Source organism: Micropterus salmoides, unplaced genomic scaffold, assembly GCF_014851395.1.
Source record: "Micropterus salmoides isolate LMB-PRFRI ecotype aquatic unplaced genomic scaffold, ASM1485139v1 Ms_hic_scaffold_19, whole genome shotgun sequence".
Lineage (NCBI taxonomy): Eukaryota > Metazoa > Chordata > Actinopteri > Centrarchiformes > Centrarchidae > Micropterus > Micropterus salmoides.
In genome coordinates this window covers 28,610,618-28,635,512 of record NW_024041039.1, presented here as the reverse complement: position 1 = coordinate 28,635,512, position 24,895 = coordinate 28,610,618, and the positions used below count along the sequence as shown (strand labels likewise).

Genomic DNA, 24,895 nt, shown 5'->3' with positions numbered 1-24,895 from the left:
TACCTTGTCCATGTCCATCTTCTCCATTGACACTCTCACTGCTGCCTCCTGGAGTACTGCTACGATAAACACCATGACCCCTGTTATTCAAACCTGCAGACCAAATCACAATGTTGTAAGCAACCATTCTGGACCTGTATGCCACAATATGACCATAAGTTGTGTGGTGTGAAACAGAGCAGCAAGAAAGCCAAGCAAGACATTAGGAATCCATTCATTGATTCAGGCATGCTGGAAGCTTACCAAGCAGTTATTATTCAATGAAGTAGCTTATCTGATTCTAATTAGACAAGGACCAGGGCATCTATAAGTTATGTAAAGGAGGCAGCTGTCTCTACAGTTCTCACTGTGCATCACAGTGAGTCATCTAAATACCAAGCCAGTGAAGGTATGAAGAAGAATGTACCCAAACACAGCCTCACTGTCCTGCCGAGTAGTTTGTAGCTGCAGTACCGGAGGCTGTAGTTTCAGGACTGCAATCATAGGTCCGGAATTCTAGAACCGGAACTGTATTACTCTTGACAGCAACCCCGAAGGCCATTACCCTTAGCCTAACCATCACAGGTGTGTGCCTAAACCTAAGTAATTGATTATATGCATGTCGACTGCATATAATCAACAGACAGGGTTAACATCCTTCATGTTGCTATGCATTACCACCACCACTCCACTAGAAGGCGCTTTCGCAAAAGAACTATGGTCCTAGAACTGCGGTCCCAGTGCTGTGGGGGAAACCAGGAAGAAAAAATGAGCCAGACACAAAATCCCTGTAAATCTTTTTTGGCATTAAAAAGTTCAAATTAAAAGCTGAGCTGTGCAAATTTACATGTTTTCTGCAAACAGTAGCAACTGTTTCTGTCAAGTGGTATCTTTACACTAAGACACTACTGGAGAGAGTGATGACCATTCCTAGTGAGTCCAAATATCACTATACATAGCACTTGCTCTGGTATTTTGCTCTTATGGTTCTTTTGGCCACAGTCCACATTATCAGTAGGCCACCTGACTCTGATCAAATGGGATGTAAGCACAAGCACGTCTCAGCGGTTACTTCTAGTTTTACTTGTGATTAAGTCATTGTATTGTTTATCGGTTTTTTTTTAATCTTTTCTAGTTTGCTAATGCAGCTTTAAAGATGCTGACGTTAGCATGAAACTGGTGTTTAAAAAGCTCAGACAGACAACACTGAAAGAGAGGCGCAATGTGACAAGTGTGCAGTAGCATGGTTGATACTGTGACCTGTTACAGCTGAACGCATACAAAGAAAACTGCAGCAAAGCTTTGTGACGCAAACAGATCCATCTTCAGCTGCTTAAGAACAACTTCAACAACAGACTGAAATGAGATCCCAGAGACACACTCGCCAGATTAAGAACATAAGGGAGATGACAACACACGCACACACATCAATATGATCCATACAGACACTAAAAAAATAACTATAATTATTCACGGACATGCAGATATATGTGGGCAGGCCTGGTGTGCTTGGAAACCTGTGCATGTGCACACACACACACACTCAAACAGACACACATACAAAAAACCATCTACACACACTACTTACTAGTAATACTGGCTGGCTCACAACTGCAACATGCACCTGTTTGTGTGCGCTTTGTATGTTTTTCTGAGGAGTGTGCAACTTGCGCCTGCATTAGTGTTTATGAAGTGCATGCATACGTTATGTGAATTTTTGTGTAGTAGTAGTGAGAGTCACAATGATGAGTGTTGTTGAAAAGTCTGATGCGGAGGTGATAGTGAAGATGATGATGATGAGTATGGTTAAAAAGGATGAGGAGGAGGAGGAGTTTAGAATTCTCCGTTGGCTGAGATTGGCTGGCTAGTGAGGACGTCTGTGATGTCAGTGGAAGACCAGAATCGCAGTCGTCTGGTGAGAGACAGGGAGGGACGGGAGGAGGAGGGTGGGGAGAGGAGCTTGTCTTGACTTTTACTGCGGAGAAAACTGAAGCGTTTTGGGGCAGGAGGAGCTGAGATAGAGAGAATGGAGAAACAGGAGGGAGAGATGGAGAAATGTGAAGAAAATGATGAAACAATGACAGTGAGTAAATTAAAGAAGTTGTTAAGTATATGATTGACATGTAAAACATGCAAGAAAATCGATTAGAATAAAACAAGACAATAGAAATCTGTAAAATCATGCATTAGACTCAAGACTGATCTCAACTCACTCTGAATTTAAACAAAGTATGATACTGGAGCAACGCTCAGTGCACAGGAAATGACAGATAAAAACTGCAGACATAACTTGGAGTCTGACCTATGATGACAAACAGACTTATGTAGCTGTATACTGTAGTAGAGCAACTGGCAATATTATGTTTTCACATATCTCCTTATACAAGTGTGACAACTTCTACATGCCAGAGGAATTCAATTTAAAAGCCACTTGTTGAACTAAGAGTGAATTGAGCTCAGCCGTGAGTAGAATTCAATTAAAGAGTAGAGCAATAAAAAAAAGAACCCATGAAAATAAAGATGTAAACAGAGTTTGGCCCATGCATTAGAACTCAGTTCTATTATTAGGATAGAAAGATGAAAAGTTTGCATCAGGTAGCTACAGGGTTCCTTCACATTTTCCATTCCAAATATTCTCCAGACTCAAATTTCCAGACTTACCAGTAAATATTTTAGGACCATATTTGACATCTGAGTAGAGTTATCTAAATTTAGGCTTGTTTAGCCAAGTGTTTATTATGTAAAGTGGTGTGAAAAAGTGTTCCTTCCTGATTTCTTATTTTTTTGCATGTTTGTCACACTGAAATGCTTCAGATAAAACAAGTTGAAATATTAAACAGAGATAACACAAGTAAACACAAAACGTTTTTATTATCAAGGGGGGAAAAAATCCAAACCCTTATCTTTGTCTAAAAGTTCAATTTGTTTGATCTGAAACTGAAATTTCAGTGTGACAAACACTAAGGAATCAGGAAGGGAAACACTTTTTCACACCACTGTAAATAAAGGGTTTTAAAATCCAACTGTTAACATGTAAGTTACATTCTGCGTATGTATGCTATTTATGTTGCCAAATATGGCAGAAATTTGGATGACGTTCCTCTAGGTGCTACCTATATTCATATTAGTCTCCTATATTAAAAAAAACAGTGAAAAAAAATGAGTTGAAAGAAGTTAAATATTTACATTTTCACAGCATCTGTGTCCATGGAAACATGAACAGTCATAAGTAATGATTTACTTACACAGAAAGAGTCTGTACTTTTCTGATAACATCACTTTGTAACTCAAATGTTGAGACAAGCTTAATATTTGGTTATTTGTGATGCTTTGTATATTTGGTCACAGATGAGTTGTCGTAGTGAGTCGTAGTGAGTTCTGTGTACGAGTGTGCATCGTTCAGTCGCATGCAATTCTTGCATTGCCTTCAACAATATCGAGCTTGCTCTGCCCACCTTTTCTTTTGTGAGGATTTTGCCATTTTCACAAGTTCCCCAAGACACTATTTTGGGCACCATCGTTGAAACCTGGGCATATCACCGCCAAGGAAGATTGTGATTGTGATTGGTTGAAATCAAGACAAAACAAGTCAGTATTTTTTTATTTCCTTTTTCCTTCTTCCTATACCTGAATTCCTTGACTCTCATATTGACATCGTTCTATCAACTAGTCTATATACACTACAACAGCATAAAAGAATTTCTGAAATTCAGATGTGGCTTTTGGATTTTGTGTGCCACCCCAAGAATTCTAGGGGCCCCTTCTGGCCACTCCTATGAAAGATTTCTGGGGGCACCTATGTGCTCTGGCCCACGCTCTCTCCCTGATGGTAACATTTTGGCTGCGCTGGCTGCCTGCTCACAAAAACATAACAGGGGCAATAGTCTGGAAATAACTGAAATGTCATACTTTTCCATACCGAGTAGGAACCCTGTGTATAGTGATTCTCAACCTTTTCTGTATGTGAGCCTTAAAAATAAAGCAATGGGTACTTGCGACCTATTGTCACAAGTTGGATTAAAGTGTATACCAGTGTACTATATTCCGCTGTGAAACACAGTAACAACACCGCCAGTAATTTCCATTACCATCATGACCATGACTACCATTGATTCAGAGGGCACCGTAAACACAGGCCAGTGTCCTGCCTTAATTATTAGTCTTATTTTGTTTAGCCTCAAATGAGAAGCCTTTAGCCAGTCAAATAGAGATGAGGCAGCCACAACAGGGCAAGCAAAGCCGTTCCTAATTATCTAGCTTTACTGTAGCCACGGGTTGGTATGATAACATTAGCTAGCTGACCGACTTTCCTACCTAAGTGTGGCCAATTGGTGTTGTTGAGTCATAATATTAAGTAAGTGGATTCATTTTATGTGACTGACAAGCAGGAAAATCGTTGCCTCAGCATCACTCATATTACATTCATTCTCAGAGATTCAGCTCTCTAATTACAGCACTAGAACATGGCACTCCCAGAATGCAGAGTCTCCAAAAGTAGAACGGGAGCCGGAGCCTTCAGGTATCAAGCTCCTCTCCTGTGGAACCAGGTTGGGTTCAGGAGGCAGACACCATCTCCACATTTAAGAGTAGGCTTAAGACTTTCCTCTTTGATAAAGCTTATAGTTGAACCATCACATAGTTATGCTGCTATAGGCCTAGACTGCCGGGGGACTTCCCATGATGCACTGAGCTCCTCTCCCCTCCTCTCCTTCTACATCTGTATGCATTCTTATCCAATGAATGCATGTTACTAACTCAACATCTTCCCCCTCCCGTAGTTTTGTGCTTTCTAATCTCTCTCCTCTCCTTCTGTCTCTTTCTGCAGGTGTTTCTGCCTCCAGAGTTGTACAGTCTGGATCTGTGGTTGCAAGTCACCTCCTGGCCCCGTGTTCCTGTTCAGCTCTTAATGCTACAACTGTTATTATTAGTCCTATTATCAATATTGGGATTACTGCCCATAGCTCATTAATTCAGTGGCTCTGACTGCATTCCCAAACCCTTTTCTACAGACTATAACCAGCACAAAACAAAATACACATTTTGGATAATGTAATAATGGATAATACTCTTTTGTTTTCATTGTAATTTCAGGATGCGGACCTTTTGAAAAAAATGTCACTGAAAAGTAACTACTGATGTTACTTCATGTTGATTTCTAATTGTTTTTTAACCTACTGTACAATACATCACTTCTACTAAGTGTAAAAAAATAATAAAACAATAGTGACACTATAACTGAAACTCAATGAAAATTGTTGTATACACTTCACTGTAAGTCACCTTGATAAAAGTACCATGAAACACTAGAAAGCGTAAAATATAATTGTACTACTAGTATTTCTGCTGCAGGAGCAGAGCCTGGTTAACGTGGGAGTGGAGAACAGATCCCGTGGATGTTATTAGATGAGAGAAACAGAGGTGTAGCAACTGTCAGTAATTCAGTCAGTTATGTGGTGGTCAACAGTGCCCTCTATAGGAGCAGATAGAGAGGTGTGCCTGATCCAAACCTTTCTGGTTTTGGAACCAAACTATTAGCAAAAAATGCATTTGATATATGATGTATGTGCATTTCAAAATTAAACATTTTATTTATACAGTTTTCCTTTGTACCATACCTCATAAAGAGAAAACCCAAGACATTCAATTCTCCTCAATTTGAAACAAATGTAAAATTATCTATCACAATCCATCTCCAGTAATTTCTGCAGTATAAAGAGCAGTTTCATTATCTTTGGATGTGTGTGTCTGAGAGTGTGTTTACCTCGGCCAATGGGTGTGAGTGTTAGACTCTGGGGTCCCAGACTGGGGCTGGTGGTGTGGTTGCTATGGTTACTGTGCGCGTGGGCGCTGTCTTGGGTGTCACTTGTCGTCCGCTGGGGAAGTGGGGGTGGGGTCTCAGGGGGGAGAAGGGGAGGCGGGGAAGGTAGCGGGATGTCTGGGACACCCTTTGCGCGTTCCCTCTCTTTGCCTCCTTCCTTGTCTTGGTCGCCACCTCTCTCCCTGCTGCTCTCCTTTCGAGGTTTAATCAATTTGGCTAAAGCTTTGGCTCCAGACCACTGACTCCTCCTGACAACACCAACACTTATGTCACACATCAAACATCACTATCTGAAATACATAAAACAGTTATATGTGGCTGATGCTGCAGAAAATTAAAACACTACACACAAGTATTGCACATTTTCTGTAAAAAAAATAAAAAAGGTAGATAAAAGCATTACTTTTTTGGTGTTGGGTCATAGAACTTATACTGGTCCATGATCTTCTCCTCTAGTTTCTCTTTCTGACGACGAAGAGTGTTCAGCTTATCACTGGATGAAGAGAGACGAAGAAGGAAAGAAACACAGACAACACGTTGTAATTTTTTCACCCCCATCTCTCTGAAGCTTCTTTGCATTAACAGTTTATATGACTATCTATATGTCCATTTTTTAAAAGCAGTTCTGGATAATTACACATCAATGGTGGTGTCTGCTCAAAATGTACTTTTATAGTTTGTGTTACTTGTGGTGTATACTACATAAGGACAGGTGTTTTATGGTATGCAGCTACACGTGTAGTTTGTATTCCAGGCGGGTGTTGTGTACAGTTACATGTATAGTTTCTGTTCCTGGTGATACAGCTCTTTGCTCTCCATGCTCCTCTCCAGCAGAGTGTGGTTCTGCTGGCTCAGCAGGTTGATCTGACTCAGGAGGTGGTGGTTCTCCTCTTCCAGATTCCCTTTCAGTCGACTCAGCAGCTACACACACACACACACACACACACTTAGATTTTATAAGAGGGAAGATGACTCTGAATTTCATCTATTTTGCTATTGTAAAGAAGTAGCATTTTTCTGAATCAAAGTTGAAAAGTGAATCTTGGTTTACAACTCAAACTTTTATAGTTTGGTGATTTAAGGGAAGATGAAGAAGGAGAATACCTGAACATCATTGAACGTTTCAAAAATGATTTTAGTTTTGTAGTCAACCACTGCTGTGTCACAATAAAATATCTGTCACAACTGAACTAAAAGGCCCTGTTTACCTCACAGTGGTTGTCTAGTTTGGTCATGGTTAGATCCAGGCCCTGGTGTTGCTCCGTTAGCGAATCATATTGTGTCATCCATCGACTCACTTCCAACTGGGCGGAGCTTAATGAGCTCTTGAGTTCATTTATGCGCTGCTGGAGCACCTCACATTGCTCTGACCGCTGTGAGTGGTTCTCTGTCAATCTAAAGGGGGAAACAGAGAGAAGTGAGGAAGAAGGGAAAGAATACCAATGAGGAAAGTTGAGTGACCATCTCATGTAATCTTAAAATCAGTAGTTAACGGTGCTCCCAGATTCTGCCTCTGACCATAACAGACAATAGAAGCACCGTACCTGAACATAACCATTTCATAGCTTATACCTACAACTTCAAAGCTGATCTGTTTTTATCAATGTCTGACAATGTGACTCAGTATAAACATACAGTACCTGTCCACTTCTGTCTTTAGTTGCAGATTCTCTTGCTGTAGAAGGCGATTCCTCTGGATCTCCTGGTTTAGTTCCTCCTTCTCTTTCTGACCCCGCCCCTCCTGCTCCTCCCATTTCTCCTTCTGCTGCTGCAAAATACAGTACCTGCAGACAGACAGAGCTACTTGATACCCTCTGTGATTACATCTTGAGCAAGCCTCATGGCGATTACATAAACCTTTGATGGCATGTAGCAGAGTATGGCACCTACTTTTGTCACCCTGCTTTCCCACATATTGGAGTCAACTCACGTCAAATTTAACAATAAATAATATAAATCTACAATCAAATCCACCTTGTTCTCTATCATTAACCAAATAGTAAACCATATCTGAAACCTTTACAAAAGTAATGGGGAAGGTTCATTCTTAAATAAATAATAAAAAAGTTTTAACTTAACTGTCTAAAACTGATCCTAAACATCGGCATGGGGGTGATCTGGGCATATTTAATGTATTGGCAACGCCCAAAATAAAGCTTTACTTTAAATCTTTACTGTACTGTACTACTGGATTTTTTATTAGCAAAATCAGTGTAAAAAAAAGAGAAGCAGCTTCTCTTATTTTTTAACTTGTCACTGACCAGTTAGAATGACAAAACACAGCAAGCAGCAGGGTGGATAATTTGATGACAGGCCAAAAAAAAAAATACTTGGCTTTTCGGTTTGTGAGTGTTTTTGTAGTCCCAACAACTTCAGAGTGACAAGTCTTCTCTCTAGCAGATCAGTAAAGTTTACGTTCAAGAGACCCATTCAATTACTCTTTCCTTAATCAATAATCTAAGCTCATCAATTTAACTGTTTTGAACCAGGACCTTCCGTATTTGGATGTTCGTGAAGACGTATCATTTTTAAATCAACATTTAGGTAAATATTGTAAGTATCTGATCAGTATCAGAGATCCCAAATATTAAAGGACTCTGATCAGGATTGGGCCAAAAAAGGACATCAGGATAATAATACCCTGGAAACAAGATGGAACAAATAATTACAGCAAATAGTTTGAATTAAGGAGGGTTGGGCTGTGGTTATTATAGTGGCAATGTGTTGGTTGATGTCCCTGTCGCTGATCAATAAGACTGTGACCTACAGCCACCGGTGGTGGTAAAACACAATCTGTGTACAAACTGTCAATAATCAACAAATTAAACTTGACTGTGTGCACATGAACACAGTGTCCATGTTGTTTCGTGTGACTCCATGCATCTGTTTACAGACTGAGCTAGTGACGTTCTGCTCTGCAGTATAAAGATGCAATAAATGCTGTTAATTTAATCTACTACAACTATATTACAACTAGTAATTAGGATTACAGTGTAGCTACTTACTAGACAGGCCAAATTTAGTTATGACCTAAATATAGATTTATACCTACTAAACACCAGCTGATGTCTATTTTGTTTGGAACTGATAAGAAATAATGGTACTTTTTCCTCTTCCTTTAAAACCGCACTTGACCTTTATTTAGTATCACAGCAGGAGGTGTGGGTTTGTATTTCAGCTAGAAAAAGCTTCGTTTCCATTTCCAAAGAATGTGTTTGGGGTCTAATTAATTTAACTCATGCCCTCCCCTCCACCTCTCTAACAACGGTGACGGAGATATGGATGGAGGTGAACAGTCCCACAGTTCACACTCCGTTTCACTTACAAATGTCACATTACGAAAGATAAAGGTACTCCAATCGCCATTTCACTGTGACGCCATTTCACAAAGACTAAATTTATTTGAGCTTCTTCCATTAAAAGCTGATGAATGTTCATTTGCCATCTGACTCAAAAGGCAAACTTAAGTAATATTATACACAGTTCATAAATAACAACCTTAAGAACAAAAGACGTAAGTGATTATAATTTACTACATTTTCCTCCCTGATAATTTTGTGGTCCTGCGTTAACTTCAGTGTGTTTGTATGTTATTCACTTACTTGCTGTGCAGCGCCCTGTGTTCACTCTCTAGCGCCCTCTGTTTGGCTTTCACTGCAGTGTGCTGACTGATCAGCTGCTCATACTCTTGCGCTTGCCTCTCATGAACACTGAGCAGGCGCTCGTGGTCGCTTAGCACGCTTTCTCTGCCTCGCCACGCCTCTTCACGCTGTCGCTGCCACGACTCTACTTCAGCCTCTAAGGCGGTGACTTGGCCCTGCAGCACAGCATTCTGGGCCATGAGAGATGCACTCTGGGAGGAGAGCGTGGAGTTCTCCACCTAAGAGACAGTAAGATCCATAACAACTCAGTGATAATAAATAAATAAAAAACATTATCTGGAGAAACATAGTTCAAATAATGTTACTGCTACGTCTTAGCTCGTTTACCTGTAGTTTTGCTGTCTGTGTATGTAAGGCTGAATTCTGTTCCTGCAGGGTGGTGGTGTGTCGCTGCAGCGTCACCATCTGGTAGTTAATAGATGTGTTCTGGTTCTCCAGCTGTTTGAGCTGCTCCTTCAATAGACTGCTCTCTGTCTGCAGGGAGGAATTCTGGACAAAATAACGGCACCAATTAAGAACTTAAGCTACTAAAAGAAAACATCCAAATGGTAGATAAGAGGCACATCAACTAATTCCTGTGACAATGATGCTCCAATAATTAAACAGATAACATTTATTACACTAATTTAAAAAAAAGGGTGAATTTAAAAAGTATAGGAAAATAAACATACAAAAGAATAATAAATATGCTACATAAAATATCCAAATAGAAATACAAATATATGCGATACCTAATGATATAAAAAAAGAAAAACCTTAATTAATGTGAGATACACAGTGAGGTTTTTATTCAGGAATTAAAAAGGGAAAATCTTACATTCTTTTCTACATCAATGAGATGATCTTTGATCCGTAGCAGCTCAGCAGTGGCTGACCTTTGACCTCGGTCGCTCCCAAATTGCTGCTGGGAGTAGTGGTTTTCTTCCTCCAGCTGTTGCTGACGCAGAGCCTACAGCAGACAAGAAACATATTTTAAACACACACACACACACAAGTGTTCATTATAATTCACATCTGAATTAATATTGTAAGATTATCATTATTTAATACTGAAGCTGTTTTTCACTAATGTGGGAAATCACTAACTCGCATCTTTTTTTGTACCAGCAGTGCAATGGACAAACACATTTACACATGTTCCATCTCCTTTTTTCATTTTTCCCCGTCCCTCACATCAGGTTTCCCACCCACAACACAAGCTGCATGTATAAAGATTTATTCAGGTTAAAGTAACTACATGCAATGCTATATTTTAACATACACAACATACATAATTTGTATGTATGTCCTTACAGTGGCTAGCTCGGCACGTAGCGTAGCATTGAGGTTGCTGCTCTCCTCTAATTTCTTTTCCAGACAAGAGATTTTCTCCTCTTTCATCTTGATTGTCTGTTGGACGGTTTCCTCCAGCCGGGACTCCAGCAGCCTGTACCTGCTGACATACACAGTCCGCCAATCAATCACCCATCCAAGCTTTGTTTCTACACATGAAATCAGTTAAATCTGATTATTGCCCTAGAACAGGACCAAAATAGCAGCATATCAGAGAAAACTACCTGTCATCCAGTGTGTGCTCCTGCTGCAGTAGTTTTTCTCTGTTCAGTCCAATCTTCTCCAGTTCTTCGTTGACTCTCTCCAACTCAACACTCTGTTGCTGAACACTCAGCTTCTCTGACACCAACTCCTGCACACACAAAGATACACACATAAAACACAACTCTGAAACTCTGCATACACATTTCCATAGAGACGATAAAATGCAGGTCAGGGTTAGAATAATGTTTACGGTAGATTAGTCTGAATGTAGAGCCGATATTAGTCTTGTATTAAAATCTGTATATACCAGTTCAGATATAGTGAACTTGGTTATATATTTATTGTAGAACTATTTAATTCTGCTGGTAATTGTTGAGACTAGGGCTGGACGATATGACCTAAAATCAAAATCACTATTATTTTGGTTTTGTCTCTTTTTTTTGCACTCATAGTTCACTGACAAGGTTTGTAGGCTACTGTAAATATGCTCCACAACTGAAAGCTCTAGAAAAGGTCAAGAATGAAATCTGAAACTCAGCTTTTAAGCAGACATGGAGAAGTCCATAAATTAATCACAACAAATTTCCATGACATCTGGACAAACTGATGAAAATGGTGTGATACAATTAAAAGCTCAATAACAGTAAATAAATTGACCGACTGATTGTTTTGTCAAGTACTATTCTGGTTGTCAGGGGGACAACCCTAAATATTGTTTAGCTCTTCTATCTTGACCATTTCTGCAGACTTGCTGTGTGTCCTGAAGCTTCTTCCACTCACCTCTCTCAGAGTAGCCAGAGTCCGCTTGTCAATAGTCGCCCGTTTCTGCAGATCCTTGTTCTCCCTCTCTACCTCCTTGGCTTTGACTGCCACCTCTTTCAGCCTATCCACTTCCTTACTCACAGCAGCGTGTTCTTTCTCCACTGTAGCCAATCGCCTGGCTTTCTCCTCCAGCTCTGCCTCTTTACTCTCCAGCAGTGTTCTCATCCTCCAGCTCTCCTTCTCCAGGTGCTTCCTGCTCTTCTCTGACTGGTCCAGGTCCACTTGGAGCTTCCTCCTCTCCTCATCAATTTCCTCCTTCCTTCTTCGCTCTTCTTTTAGTTCTTCTACTTCCCTTCTCAGGTCCTCTGCTCTGGCCTCCAGCTGCCGCCTCTCTTTGTCTGCCTCTTCCCTCTCCTCTTTGCTCTTATGTAATTCCTCTTCTAAGCGATGTTTCTCCTGGTTCACAGCTGCCACGTTTAGCTCAAGCCTCTCTACCCTCTTCCTCTCTCCTTGTGCTTCCTCTCTGGCCTCCTCCAACCTCCTCTGCAGCTCCTGTGCCTCTCTCTGCGTCTCCTTATGCTCCTCCTGTAGGGAGGCCAGGCGGGCGGATGAGGAGCGCAGGTTTTCCAGGGAGCAGCGCAGGTCCAGGTTCTCCTTCGACAGCAGACTGCTCTCAGCCTCGTGCCTCCCCAATCGCTGCAGCTCCCGCTGGGCCTCCTCTGCCTCCCGTTTTAGCCTGTGCACCTCCTGCTCCAAGGAGGACATCTGCTTCTCTAAAGCTTCTGACCGCTCACTGCACGCACGCAGAGAGACCACCTGGAGGCCAAAAAGGAAAGTGTGGCTCATTTAGTAATTTTGTATCAGTTCAGTTAGAGTTTAACATAAAGAAAACCCACATGAATTGTAAATAAAATCTTATTTTCTTACCTCTCTGTTCAGAGCGTCCCTGCTCCTCTCCAGCCTTGCCGCCTCTCTCTCCACCTCTTCACACCGTCCCGCCCTCTCCCTCAGCCTCTCTGCCTCCTCATTGGCTAGTTTGAGTTGGCTTTCTAAGCTGGCCAATCGGGAACTGGTGTCAGTGATGTTCTGGTGCAGTAGGCGGTTCTCCGCTTCCACCTCGCGGACCCTCGACTCGCTATTAGACTGAGCACGCTCCTGGAAGGACGCCACCACATCAGAGAGGTGCTGCTTCTCATTCTCCAACTCTGAGATCTGATTGGACAGGACGAGTGGAACAAGGTGTCAATGGCATTTTGGTATCTCATAAAAACATTAACAATGTCTTACCTGAGTGAATGAGTGACTGTGTTGACTACCTGTCTGTCTTTCTCTGCCCTCACAGCGTGCATTTCTCTCTGCAAACTCTGTTTTTCTTTTAATATTTCCTCTCCCAGAGACTCCATGTCCTGATTGGTCAGTCTCTCCTGGTCCAATAAACCTTGGAGACGCTCCAACTAACAAACAAACAACATAAAAAAGGTACTGTAGTTATTAGTAACATACAAAATGATTAACAAGTAATAGAAACATTTAAATCTGTTCTTCCTCCACATTAATTCAGGTAAATTTTGTAGACCCAGCCTGTGCTGAGCCACACTGTACGAGGAGTTTTAACACATTAAGGCCTCCTACCTTCGTGCTGAGGCTTTGGTTCTCCCTGTCCAGCTCCTGGGTGTGGAGCTGCTGCTGCTGCAGGACGTGGTTCTCCTCTTTCAGCCTCTCTATAGAGGCCTGAAGCTCCCGGTTCTCCTTCTCCAGCTTCAACACCCGACTGGAGACGCACTCGTTCAGCTCATGGACCAACGACTTACGAGCTGTAGCAGAGGAAAATACTTTTGTATTGGCAAAATATAGAGAACGTTTGTGTTCACACAAATACAACACAATACAACAGAAAATAATAGGAAAGAAGTGTGTGTCTTTACTCTCTGTGTCAGTGCTGTCCTGGTTTTTGGCCAGCTGTTCCAGCTCCCAGCCTAGATGAGCTGACTCGTTCATACTCTGTTTCTGTCCAATCTCCAGCAGCATGTTCTCCTCCACCAGCTCCTCCAACCTCCGACGTTCATTGTCCCTCTCCTGTACAACACACACACACAATTATCAAACCTAACAAACATGTGAGTACTTCTGCAAAAAGTTTAATACCAATACTTTCAACTGAGATTGCTAATAGGCAGTAGTTTGTACTGACATGCAAGGCAACAATGGGTAAAAGCCCTTTAAAAAGGCCTATGCATGTTATTTTGACTTATCAATTGTTGCTAGAACATATATTACTATATGTCAATAACCCACAACAGTTACAGGGTAATACCATTTCCAGGTCATGTATTTTGGCTCGTAGTAACAAATTGTCTTTCTCCAATGTGTGCAGTTTATCACAGCGCGCCCTCGAGGCTGACAGCTGCTCCTCCAACAGCACCTTTGTCTCCATCAGAGTCAGGTTGTCCTCGCGGAGCTCCTGAATGACCACACACATAAATACACACACATTGAGAGAAATGCCATTGCCAGCTGCTAAGTCAGTCTGGCTTCATGGTGCGTTTATGTCTCCTCTGTCAGCTGAAAGGTTATCGCATTTCAAAAACACTAAGCATCCAAATAAAGTGCTCAATAAATCCTATAGTTATAAGTCAACCAGATATAAAATCTCATACCAGCCCAGGTCTAGTACCAACATAGGATATAGTCTCTCATAGCGTCAACAATAAGAACTGCTCCACTGTAAAGTGTATATTGGTATGTAGCGTGAGGCTGTGTTTGTACCTCCATTCTGGTCTTGTAGAAATGAACATCATTGAGTTTCTCTTTACATCTGGTCAGTTCAGTCTCCAGACGGTCGACCCGGGCCCCTCTTTCCCTCAGTGAGTCTACCTCATCCCGGTAAACTCTGACCGAACGGGCCTCATAAGACAGAAGCTGGTTCTGAACACACACACACTTTGTTTTACTGTCATGGACAAACATATTGGCACCTTTCTTCTGAAATAAAAATGTGATGCTCCTTTAATTTGTAATTAAACTCTTTCATACATTACATTCATTAAATACAGAACATGACAGAAAGACACAATGTAGTCTCTTAAGTGCAATTCATATTCCTGCGTTGACGCTGTCGGCTGACGTGCACCTCCTCAAAAATGTAACTAAGAACTGTGATTGGTTGGCTGGGTAGCCTCGCTATGCCTCCGAGCCGACAGGAAGTGCCCCTTGCTTTGAGGTAACTTCTACTAGCGGCCAAACCAGTGGCTGTAACGCGGTGTATTTGACCGTCACAGCGTAATGACCCGTTTCACTATCAGAATGTGATCTATTCGGTCGATAACATTTGAAAAGGCTTCACCAGTCGCACGTATACAATTTTACCCCCTACACTTTATCGGAGGGCTAAACCGGAAGTTAGCCTGCTCGGCCGGCTAAAGTCAACACAGTGGATGCTGTAGCGCAGAGGTCACTAATAGGCGGACCGCCGACCTACAGCCAATTTATTATTGAGACTTACTACCTCGTGAGGGCGTAGCTATTTTAACCCACGCAGCTTTTCTAGCATTTAATGTACTGGTTTAGCGGACCAGGAAACTCACAGACCAATCGCATGTGCTCCACTCGTCTCATGTGACTCTGCTCAGCCAGTAAAATCTGTGCATTCTGATGCTTGCGAGTCAAGTCCGTGAGATTCACCAGAGGAAACACACACGAATTGAGGAGACGAAAGGGAAAAGAGATTTCACATGGCTTTTAATCAAGAATGTACAGATTTGTACATGTACATTCATCCCACGGGCAGTTCAGAACCAGAATCTCTCATAGATCTCCAATCCTAGATGGCAGGACAAACTAGAGCTCACGTTTCTCACTGAACAAGAGAAAGTAGGAAAGTGGTAGTTCTATAAGAGGGAATGAAAGAGAAGAGGAGGCATTACAGCTGTTCATTTGCTATGATGTGTTGAGTTTTTATTATAAAATTGGTTGAGACTGCACTTCAAGCTACACTTTTCATTTAGTTTTTTCTAAAAATTAAGCACTTTATTTTAGTTTACTTACATTTTGAGTAGTTTATTTAGTAGTAATTTATGATCCCTCCAGTTTGACGCGAAAACTGACTATGAAATATTATTTGATTTGACAGTCCATTGTTGACTAAAAACATATATTGATCCAACTATACGTTATGGTACTGAATGATAATGCAAGTTAGTCGTTTTGATGTTCCGGACCTTTGCTTCGGGAAATTTTCTCTAACTGGACCTCTTTGAATTCTAATTGAATACCACTGCTGTAGCGCTACTGCCAACAAGCGTTGGGGGTGTAATTGCAGAATGACAGAGACACCGATGCGCAAGTATAAATGCATGGCTACCCTACGTAGGAGTATAAATCAAGCTTTACACACATTTCTGCACATACACAGGACAGGGAAAGAAAAAAACTTCCAAGTATTGGGTAGCATTGGATGGGATTTGAGAGGGGTTGGGGCGTTGGGCATGGTAGTGTGGTGGGGGGTGGGGGTTTCCCTAGCTTTAGAGAGACAGCATGCACACCAGTTTGCTTTTCTTCTCTTTCTTTCCTCTAGTCATCCAGAGCTGACACTACTGCTTATAAACAGGTACTGACCTCTTGTTTCAGTCTCTGTAACTCCTGATCCTGACGCTCCACTTCATGTTTTGAATCCATCAGCTGCTCTGTTTTCTCCTCCCTGCAAACACAAACACACACAAACATTTATTAAAAATTAATCATATTACAACCTATTACCCTGGTATTGTCTAGATAGGTTGAAGTAATTTAAGAGTTTGACAACTAACCACGATGAGATTGGAGACACATACAGTCAACCTGTCTTACTGTTAGTCTTTAATATATGTAGGTAAAACAATCAAGACCGTATATTATGCAGAATGACTTCCAGTTGTTGTGTGTAAAAAGGGAGCGTATAGTTTATCTCCAAATGGTTGGATCCCCTGTGTGATTACACTGTATATCCATCAGAACTCGACAGTGTGATAAACATTGTCGGATGTATAATGACTTGCAGCTGCAGCTTGTATCACCACAGTTCTGCCTTAAACCAGCAATGTGCCACATGGGAAGCTTTGTTCCTGTGGGTTGACGATGAGAAACACCTTTCACATTACAAGCAGTCATATAATGTTAGCATAAAAATATAAGAGCAGCTTGAAATTATTTGATAGTTTGTATACTGTATAGGCTCTTCAACATCCAGGTTTTAATTTTCTTGTTGGACTAAGTTGTAAAAGGCTCACAGTTCTTGTCGGTATCTGCGGAGCTTGGCCTTGGTATCAGCGAGCTCCACAGACAGATGCTGCTTCTCCTCTTTGGTCAGCCCAGACACAGTCATAGCCGATCCACCGTTATTCAGTCCCACACCTCCAGGACTGCCCATCCCCAGGTTCCTGCACCCTTCCTGGGGCTGCTGACAGAACAGGTAGTCCTTCTCCTGGGTCAGATCCACAATCATCTGGAAAGCAGAAGTGTTTTTGCTAAATTCACATTTAAGTCTTCTTTTCCCATCGAAATAATGCTACGAGCAGACTTCTGACAGCTGGTAATATCTTTAAATTTGACCAATTTCCTGACATAAATGGACTATTGTGTGCAAGTGAAAACTCATTACAGCATTTCACAAAGGAAAACTTCAAATTGGAATCACAATAACCAAACATATGTACCTAAATTTACTGCATGTTATCCATCATAAAGGAAGTAGGCAATAATGACTGGACTTTTAACAGAGATTTTGTAAAGTATTAAGTGTATAAAATCTTTAATCATTACTAATAAAATACCAATATCAGTGGTTGTTTGGTTGTTGTGTGAGAGTCTCAGTACCTCACTGGCTTTGTCTCTCTGCTCAATCAGTTGCCGCAGTGACGCAGCCATGTTGCGGGACAGAGGTTCCAGCTCTTCATGTGCAAGCTCTGATCCTTCCTCCAGCCAGGACAGGTCAAGAACATTTAGCTGGTTATGAGTCACCTGCAAAAAAACAAACACACACGCACAATATACAGCATAGGTCAAGCTATGCATAGATGTAGAGTGGCTTCCTTCTGCCATAAAGTGGGACAACTGTATATTTAACATTTCTCTTAAATGTTTTGCTGAAGTAGCTGCAGATTTATATTTATATTTATAATAAATATCCCATTCACATCAAAATGGACACGGTCTTTAAACTGATATTGTTCCTTGATGTTAGCTGATGCTGGATTTATTTCATGCTGCATGGATATAAAAGAACATGCACATGGTGTGAGGCATTTCTAGCGGACTTAAGAGAATAATTAGGTAACTTGAGAACAGTTTCTACCCCACCTGACATCTGGTACTGGTATTTGGGTGACTCATTTATCAAACTGCGCTGCTCAAATATCAACATATCAACAACATCAACCAACATATTAAGTTAACGAGTGAACAGGAAAGAAGACTGCCACATTGCACATGGGGGCGGCTGTGGCTCAGGAGGTAGAGCGGGTTGGCCGTTAATCGGAAGGTCGGCGGTTCAATCCCTGGCTCCCCCTGGCTGCATGTCGAAGTGTCCTTGGGCAAGATACTGAACCCCGATTTGCCCCTGGCTGTTGAGCACTTAGGCTGGTGAATACAGATGTAGTGTAAAACCACTTTGAGTGGTCGAAAAGACCAGAAAAGCGCTATACAAGTACAGAGCATTTACATTTACATAAACCGATCTCTCATTTGAACTCTAATCACCTTAACTAAGATAAAGTTCTATGTTGCACAGAGTTTCATGCAGGAGTCATTGAACGGCCAAAGTTCAAGGAGGACATTTACATCTGATGCTGGAGACCATCTTTGAACAGAGCGATCTACCCCCACTTACACCCACATGTTATCAGTGTAAAAAATCCATACATATTTGGGTCACATGATCAGCAAACTCCATCATCCAGCTACACACTGATGAAGACTGAGATGTGGTGAAAGTGCCAGAAAAGGTTGAATTAAGATTATTTAGTTAATTTAGTCTTTATAATTTAGTTTATAGTTATTCATCATGTTTAGTCATGATTTCAGTGAAGTTGGAGGGGAAAAAACAACAAATATCTGAACTTCTGCATGTGATCTGCATGTATCATGGGCTGGCATTGTGCTCTACTCACCTCTTGGATGTGAGAGACGATGGCAGCTTGGGTCTCAATGTCCAGCAGCTTGATCTTCTCTATCATCTCCTCCTTACGCTCACACTGACACATACACACAAATGGAAATGAAAACAGAAAACACATGGAATAAAACTGTGGTAGTTATTGTTTCTCTCTGTTGCCATTACATTGGTGTCAAGCACAAAAGGACAATGGGAAATGTAGTTTGATTTAGAAAGCAAGTTTGATTAGCTATTGTTAATTTGAGCACTTCTGGGCTGGAGAGTTATTTTGCACAACATCAATAACATTTTCACGTGGCTTTATCCACCCCCCCCCCTTTCCTCTTATCCATTCATTGCTCCCTTGTGGCCTCCCTCTTTACTGGAACTAGTAGAACCAGTACAGGTAGGGAAAGACACAAAAGGAGAGAAGACTGAAAGAAAAGGGACGGAAATTAGGAAGCAGGCAGTGAGAAACGGAACAGCCGTGAGCAATGGAAGATAAGCAACAGGTGAGATATAAAGAAGAATAAACTGTTGTCTCTCATTCCCACGTCTCCCAAGGCTCAGACAGAGAAACCACCTCTGCCCTGACCTCCCACATGGTGAGCTCTTTCTCTTTAACTGCAGGTAACCCAGTTAACTCTAACTTGCCATATCTGGTTCATTCTTAAATTGAGTTCATGGTTCCCAAAATTGATTTCAAAACTTGTTGGTATACACTCACAGTATTGTTGTTAACTTAATTAACATATACAAATATTTATTATCGTTACAGTGCCTTCAAGCAAGGCTCATAAACTGTGAAAAACCCAATATTTTCATTATATAGTACCATGTGACTGGATGTGCTTTTTGATCCTGCAGTCCCACCCACATCCAGTCCCACTCTGCACCTTATCAGCAGGCACACTGAACGGCTGTGCTCAGACATGCAAAACCAAACAGACACAAATGCGCTTCCTGGGAGAGACAGGGTGGTTCAGTAAGCTGCAGGGTTTGGGTGTGTGTGTATGTGTGTGTGTGTGTGAGAGCATGTGTATGTTACCTGGACAGCACAGCCTAGTATCAGCAACAAAAGATTTTGTAGCTCATCCATGCTCTTAGCTGGAAAAACAAAACAGAGACAGACTGTATATCAGAATGCACACCAACTTTCAGCAACTTTTTGGAGCGGAGTTTACAAAGCACTTCACATACAAGCAACAGTGTTACAGCTGAACAAAAGTGAAAATAAAAACTCACTTTAAGAGAAAGTCTTAAGACAGCAAGTCTTTGAACCTAGTAAGTAATACTCTAAATGTTGATGGTGACTGAGGCGGTTTCAAACCTTTCAGTTTTCACTACTGACTGCAGACTCATATGTTACTCAATTTAACAGCAACCGCAAACTCTGCAAAGACACAGGCTGTATCTACACTTTTAATCTGCGCATTGCTACTTGCTGCAATGACTCTCACAGTAAACATCATATCATTAAACAGCATTCATGGCACCCACTGCCTGCACAGACACTGGAGTCATTATGAAATATTTTCTCCCTTAGAATGATGTCATTTGTACTTGGGTTCACCAAAATATCACAACAAGGTACCCGAAATTTAGGAGGATTGGAAAATCTCTCTCTCTCTATCAGTGATTCTTCATGCAAACAACACGCCTAGCACGACATGTTTGAAAGACTTTCTAAGATTCAGTGCAGATCGCCCACTCACATTATTTTGTTTCTGTCATTGCAAACAGCCTATCACACATTTATTTTTAATCATTTTTATCTAAACAGGAAAACCTCACTGAGGTTCACTGCAACAGAGTACATGCAATCAGGTAAATAAATATATACTGTTATGAATTTTCTTTCAGTCGACGGCCATCATGCAACTTCACTACATGTTAAAGTTTGAAACGATCAAGCAGCAATTAAATAAAGAATCTAACCACCTAATCCTGTGCCTGATATGCATCATAACATCAGCAGCAAAAAGAAACCTCCTGCTTCAATTCTCAAAGATCAGTGTTGAAAATGATGCAATGGTTGCAGAACCCAAGTAGAAGAAACATACATACATTTATTTACACAATTCAGTGCAGACTTTGGAAACTGTGAACAAGATTATGTCCTGTGATGAAAGGGAATAACTCCTCACACTCATGGTGAATGTAGCTACATAAATAAGATGGTAGACAAATGGTTAAGAAAGACCATCCCAATATATAGTATAGTATGGTCATGAGTGAGTATTTGCAAAGATATGTGCCTATAATACATTTCTATTAAAGACAAGGAGGTTATGGATATATATGTAGGATGTGATTAGTAACAGGGTATCTGATGTGTGGGAGTGTGCGCTACCTGATATGGGATCCTTGGCGATGCAGAGGATGTTAGGAAGGGGCATGACTATTAACTGCCGTAAGGTCTCCTGTAGTGAAGAAGAGGAGTTTGGGGAGTTGGTGGGGCAGAGAGATGAAGAACAAATAACATTTTCAATTTTACTGTCATAATCATAACACACCATGGTGACTGGCAAACACAGCAGGAGCATTAGAAACAGTCCATCAGATGCCAACTGGCTAGTTCCAAACAAACGTATTTAGGTGCATCTTTGTCACACATTCCTATCAAACTCCTTTCAGTCGGCACCAAAAAAAACCCAACAAAAAACTGTATTACAGCTTGAAAGATATTGGATATCCATATTTGTGATTGACAAAAAAAAAAGATGGCTGATAGTGTGTTTATGTTAAAAAAACTAATAACTCAAATTTTTAGGGATGCACCGAAATGAAAATTCTTGGCCAAAGCCGAATATAATGAAAAACTTTCCCAAACACAGAACAAGGTTTTTCACCATTGCATAAATTAAACAGTCAAAATGTGCTTTTTACTCAGAGTTTCCCACAGGATTTGGAGAGACCATGGTGGATGGGTCCGAGACCTAAGAGGGTCCGGTAAAGTAAATTACATGCAACCATTTACTTTTAATGTACACATGTAATATGTTTTATACTTTCTGTGAATATAATCCAATTAATCTTATTTCCATCCTGTATAGACACCTTATTTTGAATCCCGGACGTTGTCACGTATGTTTCCTCGCGCTAAATTCATCAAGTCCGACGCGGTTTGATAAATAATGTTGGATGTGGTTCTCATATGGCGTAACATGAAGACTTCACAGCCTCTCTTCAGGTAGGACTCTCATACTGCAGCACTTGTCTTTGTAAAGACACAAACTGACAGGATAAAGTTGCTAACCTGCCTGTCAGCTCGCTCTGGGCCGTTTCAGTTACCATAAAGGCTTGAATACGTGTGCACTCCAAATTTAGGTGCGGCTAGCTTAAATGCCTTCTCACAAACGAGTGACAGAAACACTCAAAGCGGTTTGTTGCCTTTTCTATAAAGTCAGCCACAGATGGAGTGGAGTTCAATTCAGAAGAACAGTGTCTGCAAACGGCAATTTTTGCGTCTTTCTCGGACACTTTAAAATGCCTTCACACTGCCGACATGTCAACGTAATTGTTCGGTAAAATTGATTTGGTCTTTGTTCGTATTAGGCAAAGTGTTTTTTTGCTATTTTCGGCCGATTAATTTCGGTGGCCAAACATTTGGTGCATCCCTAGTAATTTTACAATTAATAAATAAACTTGTAAGTGCTCTATGGCGATGGAGACACTATTCTAAATTACCTCTACTATATCTTTGGCATTTCTGTATTGCAATTTTCTCGTAGCTTTATGGCCAATTTATACGCCTAAATATCTGTGATACGCTAAAATCAGCCTCTAATATGAGTCATGTCAATTCATCTAAAATTAGCAACAACTTTAGCAGGTAGATCCCAACTAGGATCATGGCACAGGAAGATTTTTTGTTTTTGTAGAGTATAAAATAAAGAATAATGACACCTACAGAAAGTCAAACAAGATGTCACAGGACTTCTTGGAAAATCCAGTGTAAAATCAGCATAATAATGAGCACAGAAGAAGACTGTAGCAGAGCAGAGTGTGGAAGCAGAGCTGACAGTCTCTGCCAATTTCTACAAAATACATTTAGTAGAAATGAATCAGCTGTCCAACTGACTCAGACTTGTGTGTCTACATATGTGCATGTGTGTATAGGCGAGCAGCCAACAGGAAACTCTGTGTCTGTGTGTGTGTCTCTCTCTCTCTCTCTCTCTGGAAAGAAACAGCACACTAGGAGGGAATGCTTTCCATACCAGAAAATCCTCTCCTGACTCCCAAAACACACTTGATGGTCCAGACAGGACAAAAACATTCATTAAAAACACAAAAAATGTTCTTATTAACTCTAATGAACAAAAAAAAGAGGCAGAGGTGCAGTGTTTTTATGAAAATGTGTAACTTGTCCGCCAAACAAGTTGTTCTGAGATGAGGAAACATGACAGGGAAATAAGGTCAATCGGGTTAGAGAAAGGGCACATGGGAGGAGACATGCTGATGGTCCCTGGCTAAGGAACAGGGAAATTTGGGGGTGGGGTGGGGGGGTTGTGTGTGTGTGTGTGTTAGATCTGGGTGTTTTGGGATGAGGGAAGTGACTGTCAGCAGGGAGGGGCTGGCTGGAATAATGCACTCACAAACACAGCACACACCTGCAGTTTTCCACATACCTTCTCACAATCGGGTAGGATATCAAAATTCATGTGTGAGGTGGTGATGTTTCCACAGTAAATATGGGCTGGAAAGCCCCATTCACGTTTCTTCAATATGCCAGTGTATGTATTTGGTCACTGTGATCACTCACTGAGATAGAGGGCTCTGCTCTACAGTGCCATCTGCTAACCAGGCAAATAAACGCACTATTGTCTTACACCACAGAGACGTGACAGAGCTGCACTGACAGCTTTGAGGCAGCGAATGTAGAGGTAGTGCAATACCTGCAGATACTGTTACATGGCATATACACCAGGAGGTACACACACTCTGTACAGTGTGAATAAAACATGTGAGCTGGCTACCAGATCTTTAAGGCACAACGGGGAGTACACTGTCCGTCTGGAAGCTTTGACAAGAAGTTTGTTTTATCAAGTCACATTGCAACGACAACCATTAACAAAACACTAAATATACTCTCAAAGAGCAACTCCTTTGCACTTTCATTCTTACCACTGTGGGGCAAAAAAAATTATTTCACGGGTGATACCAGAGCGAAAGCCATGTTGTTATCTGAAGAATTCATATTGGGCCATTTTTGGACGTCTCAGCCTCGTCAGGCTGAGCTCAACTTTTATCAATCTAACCTACACTAAACACAACATACCCAACTTATTCTTAGCTGTGCTTTGATCTTAATGCTGACATTAGCAAAAAACTTGCACAAATGAGCATTATAAACAGGCGAACTGTAAGAATGTAACGTTTCGTAACAAGCGTGTCTGAAAATAGTCCAAGTTCTGACAAATAAGTAAGCTGTTGAGTAGATGGTGAGTGTTCATTTTAGTTAGATTTTAGCTTTAATTTTTCATGGTTAACTAATGAATAGCTGTTGGAAAATGAATAATTAATTGTTCAGTTAGTGGATATGCGCCATCAGTTACAAAGGGTGTAATTGAATACACAACATATTCACGTTTCAATTTATAAAATAGGCTTTATAATTCAAAATATGCATCGTCAAGGGACGTTGAGTTGAGTTTTGCAACACGACATGCACAGGCAGAAAATCTGTGTGGCTTTTAGCGGTCAACCAATATGGCTTTTTCAATGGCCGATGCCAATGCAGATATTTATCTGCCGACAGCAGATATATAATTTCAGATTTCAGAACGGGACTGGTGTTCAAGGGAGAGTGGGGTACAGTTTGTCAGAAGTGACGTCATTCAGATGCATTATTCTCTACAGCATAACAATATATATCTAACGCAAGCCAGTAATGCTGTTAGATTAGATTAACTGTCATTTAGGATCGGAGAAACGCGTTAACATTTAGAAAAGATGATGGTGACATTTAGGGCTCCAAACGTACTTTTTCACCACCTTCCCAAAACTCAC

The 24,895-nt window shown here is 41.1% G+C and overlaps 1 protein-coding gene across 5 annotated transcripts in view; it reads right to left on the bottom strand.

The window, feature by feature from the left end:
* ccdc88c (coiled-coil domain containing 88C) overlaps nucleotides 1-24,895 on the bottom strand; it is a 47,903-nt gene that overhangs the window by 10,032 nt on the left and 12,976 nt on the right. For 3 of the 5 annotated variants that reach the window (XM_038729655.1, XM_038729658.1, XM_038729656.1), the window contains 24 exons: nucleotides 21,237-21,306; nucleotides 19,932-19,990; nucleotides 18,900-18,983; nucleotides 17,608-17,751; nucleotides 17,022-17,236; nucleotides 16,372-16,453; nucleotides 14,524-14,682; nucleotides 14,072-14,218; nucleotides 13,683-13,833; nucleotides 13,390-13,571; nucleotides 13,074-13,211; nucleotides 12,685-12,969; nucleotides 11,776-12,573; nucleotides 11,016-11,143; nucleotides 10,753-10,894; nucleotides 10,277-10,408; nucleotides 9,787-9,948; nucleotides 9,400-9,677; nucleotides 7,438-7,581; nucleotides 7,006-7,192; nucleotides 6,573-6,718; nucleotides 6,201-6,290; nucleotides 5,741-6,045; nucleotides 4-93 (listed from right to left, as the gene is read on the bottom strand). In XM_038729655.1, coding sequence (XP_038585583.1) covers nucleotides 4-93; nucleotides 5,741-6,045; nucleotides 6,201-6,290; nucleotides 6,573-6,718; nucleotides 7,006-7,192; nucleotides 7,438-7,581; nucleotides 9,400-9,677; nucleotides 9,787-9,948; nucleotides 10,277-10,408; nucleotides 10,753-10,894; nucleotides 11,016-11,143; nucleotides 11,776-12,573; nucleotides 12,685-12,969; nucleotides 13,074-13,211; nucleotides 13,390-13,571; nucleotides 13,683-13,833; nucleotides 14,072-14,218; nucleotides 14,524-14,682; nucleotides 16,372-16,453; nucleotides 17,022-17,236; nucleotides 17,608-17,751; nucleotides 18,900-18,983; nucleotides 19,932-19,990; nucleotides 21,237-21,306 — 4,318 coding nt within the window. Of the gene's footprint in view, nucleotides 1-3; nucleotides 94-1,657; nucleotides 1,992-5,740; nucleotides 6,046-6,200; nucleotides 6,291-6,572; nucleotides 6,719-7,005; nucleotides 7,193-7,437; nucleotides 7,582-9,399; nucleotides 9,678-9,786; nucleotides 9,949-10,276; nucleotides 10,409-10,752; nucleotides 10,895-11,015; nucleotides 11,144-11,775; nucleotides 12,574-12,684; nucleotides 12,970-13,073; nucleotides 13,212-13,389; nucleotides 13,572-13,682; nucleotides 13,834-14,071; nucleotides 14,219-14,523; nucleotides 14,683-16,371; nucleotides 16,454-17,021; nucleotides 17,237-17,607; nucleotides 17,752-18,899; nucleotides 18,984-19,931; nucleotides 19,991-21,236; nucleotides 21,307-24,895 lie in introns of those variants that run through there. The other 2 variants (XM_038729657.1, XM_038729660.1) reach the window with 2 other exon arrangements.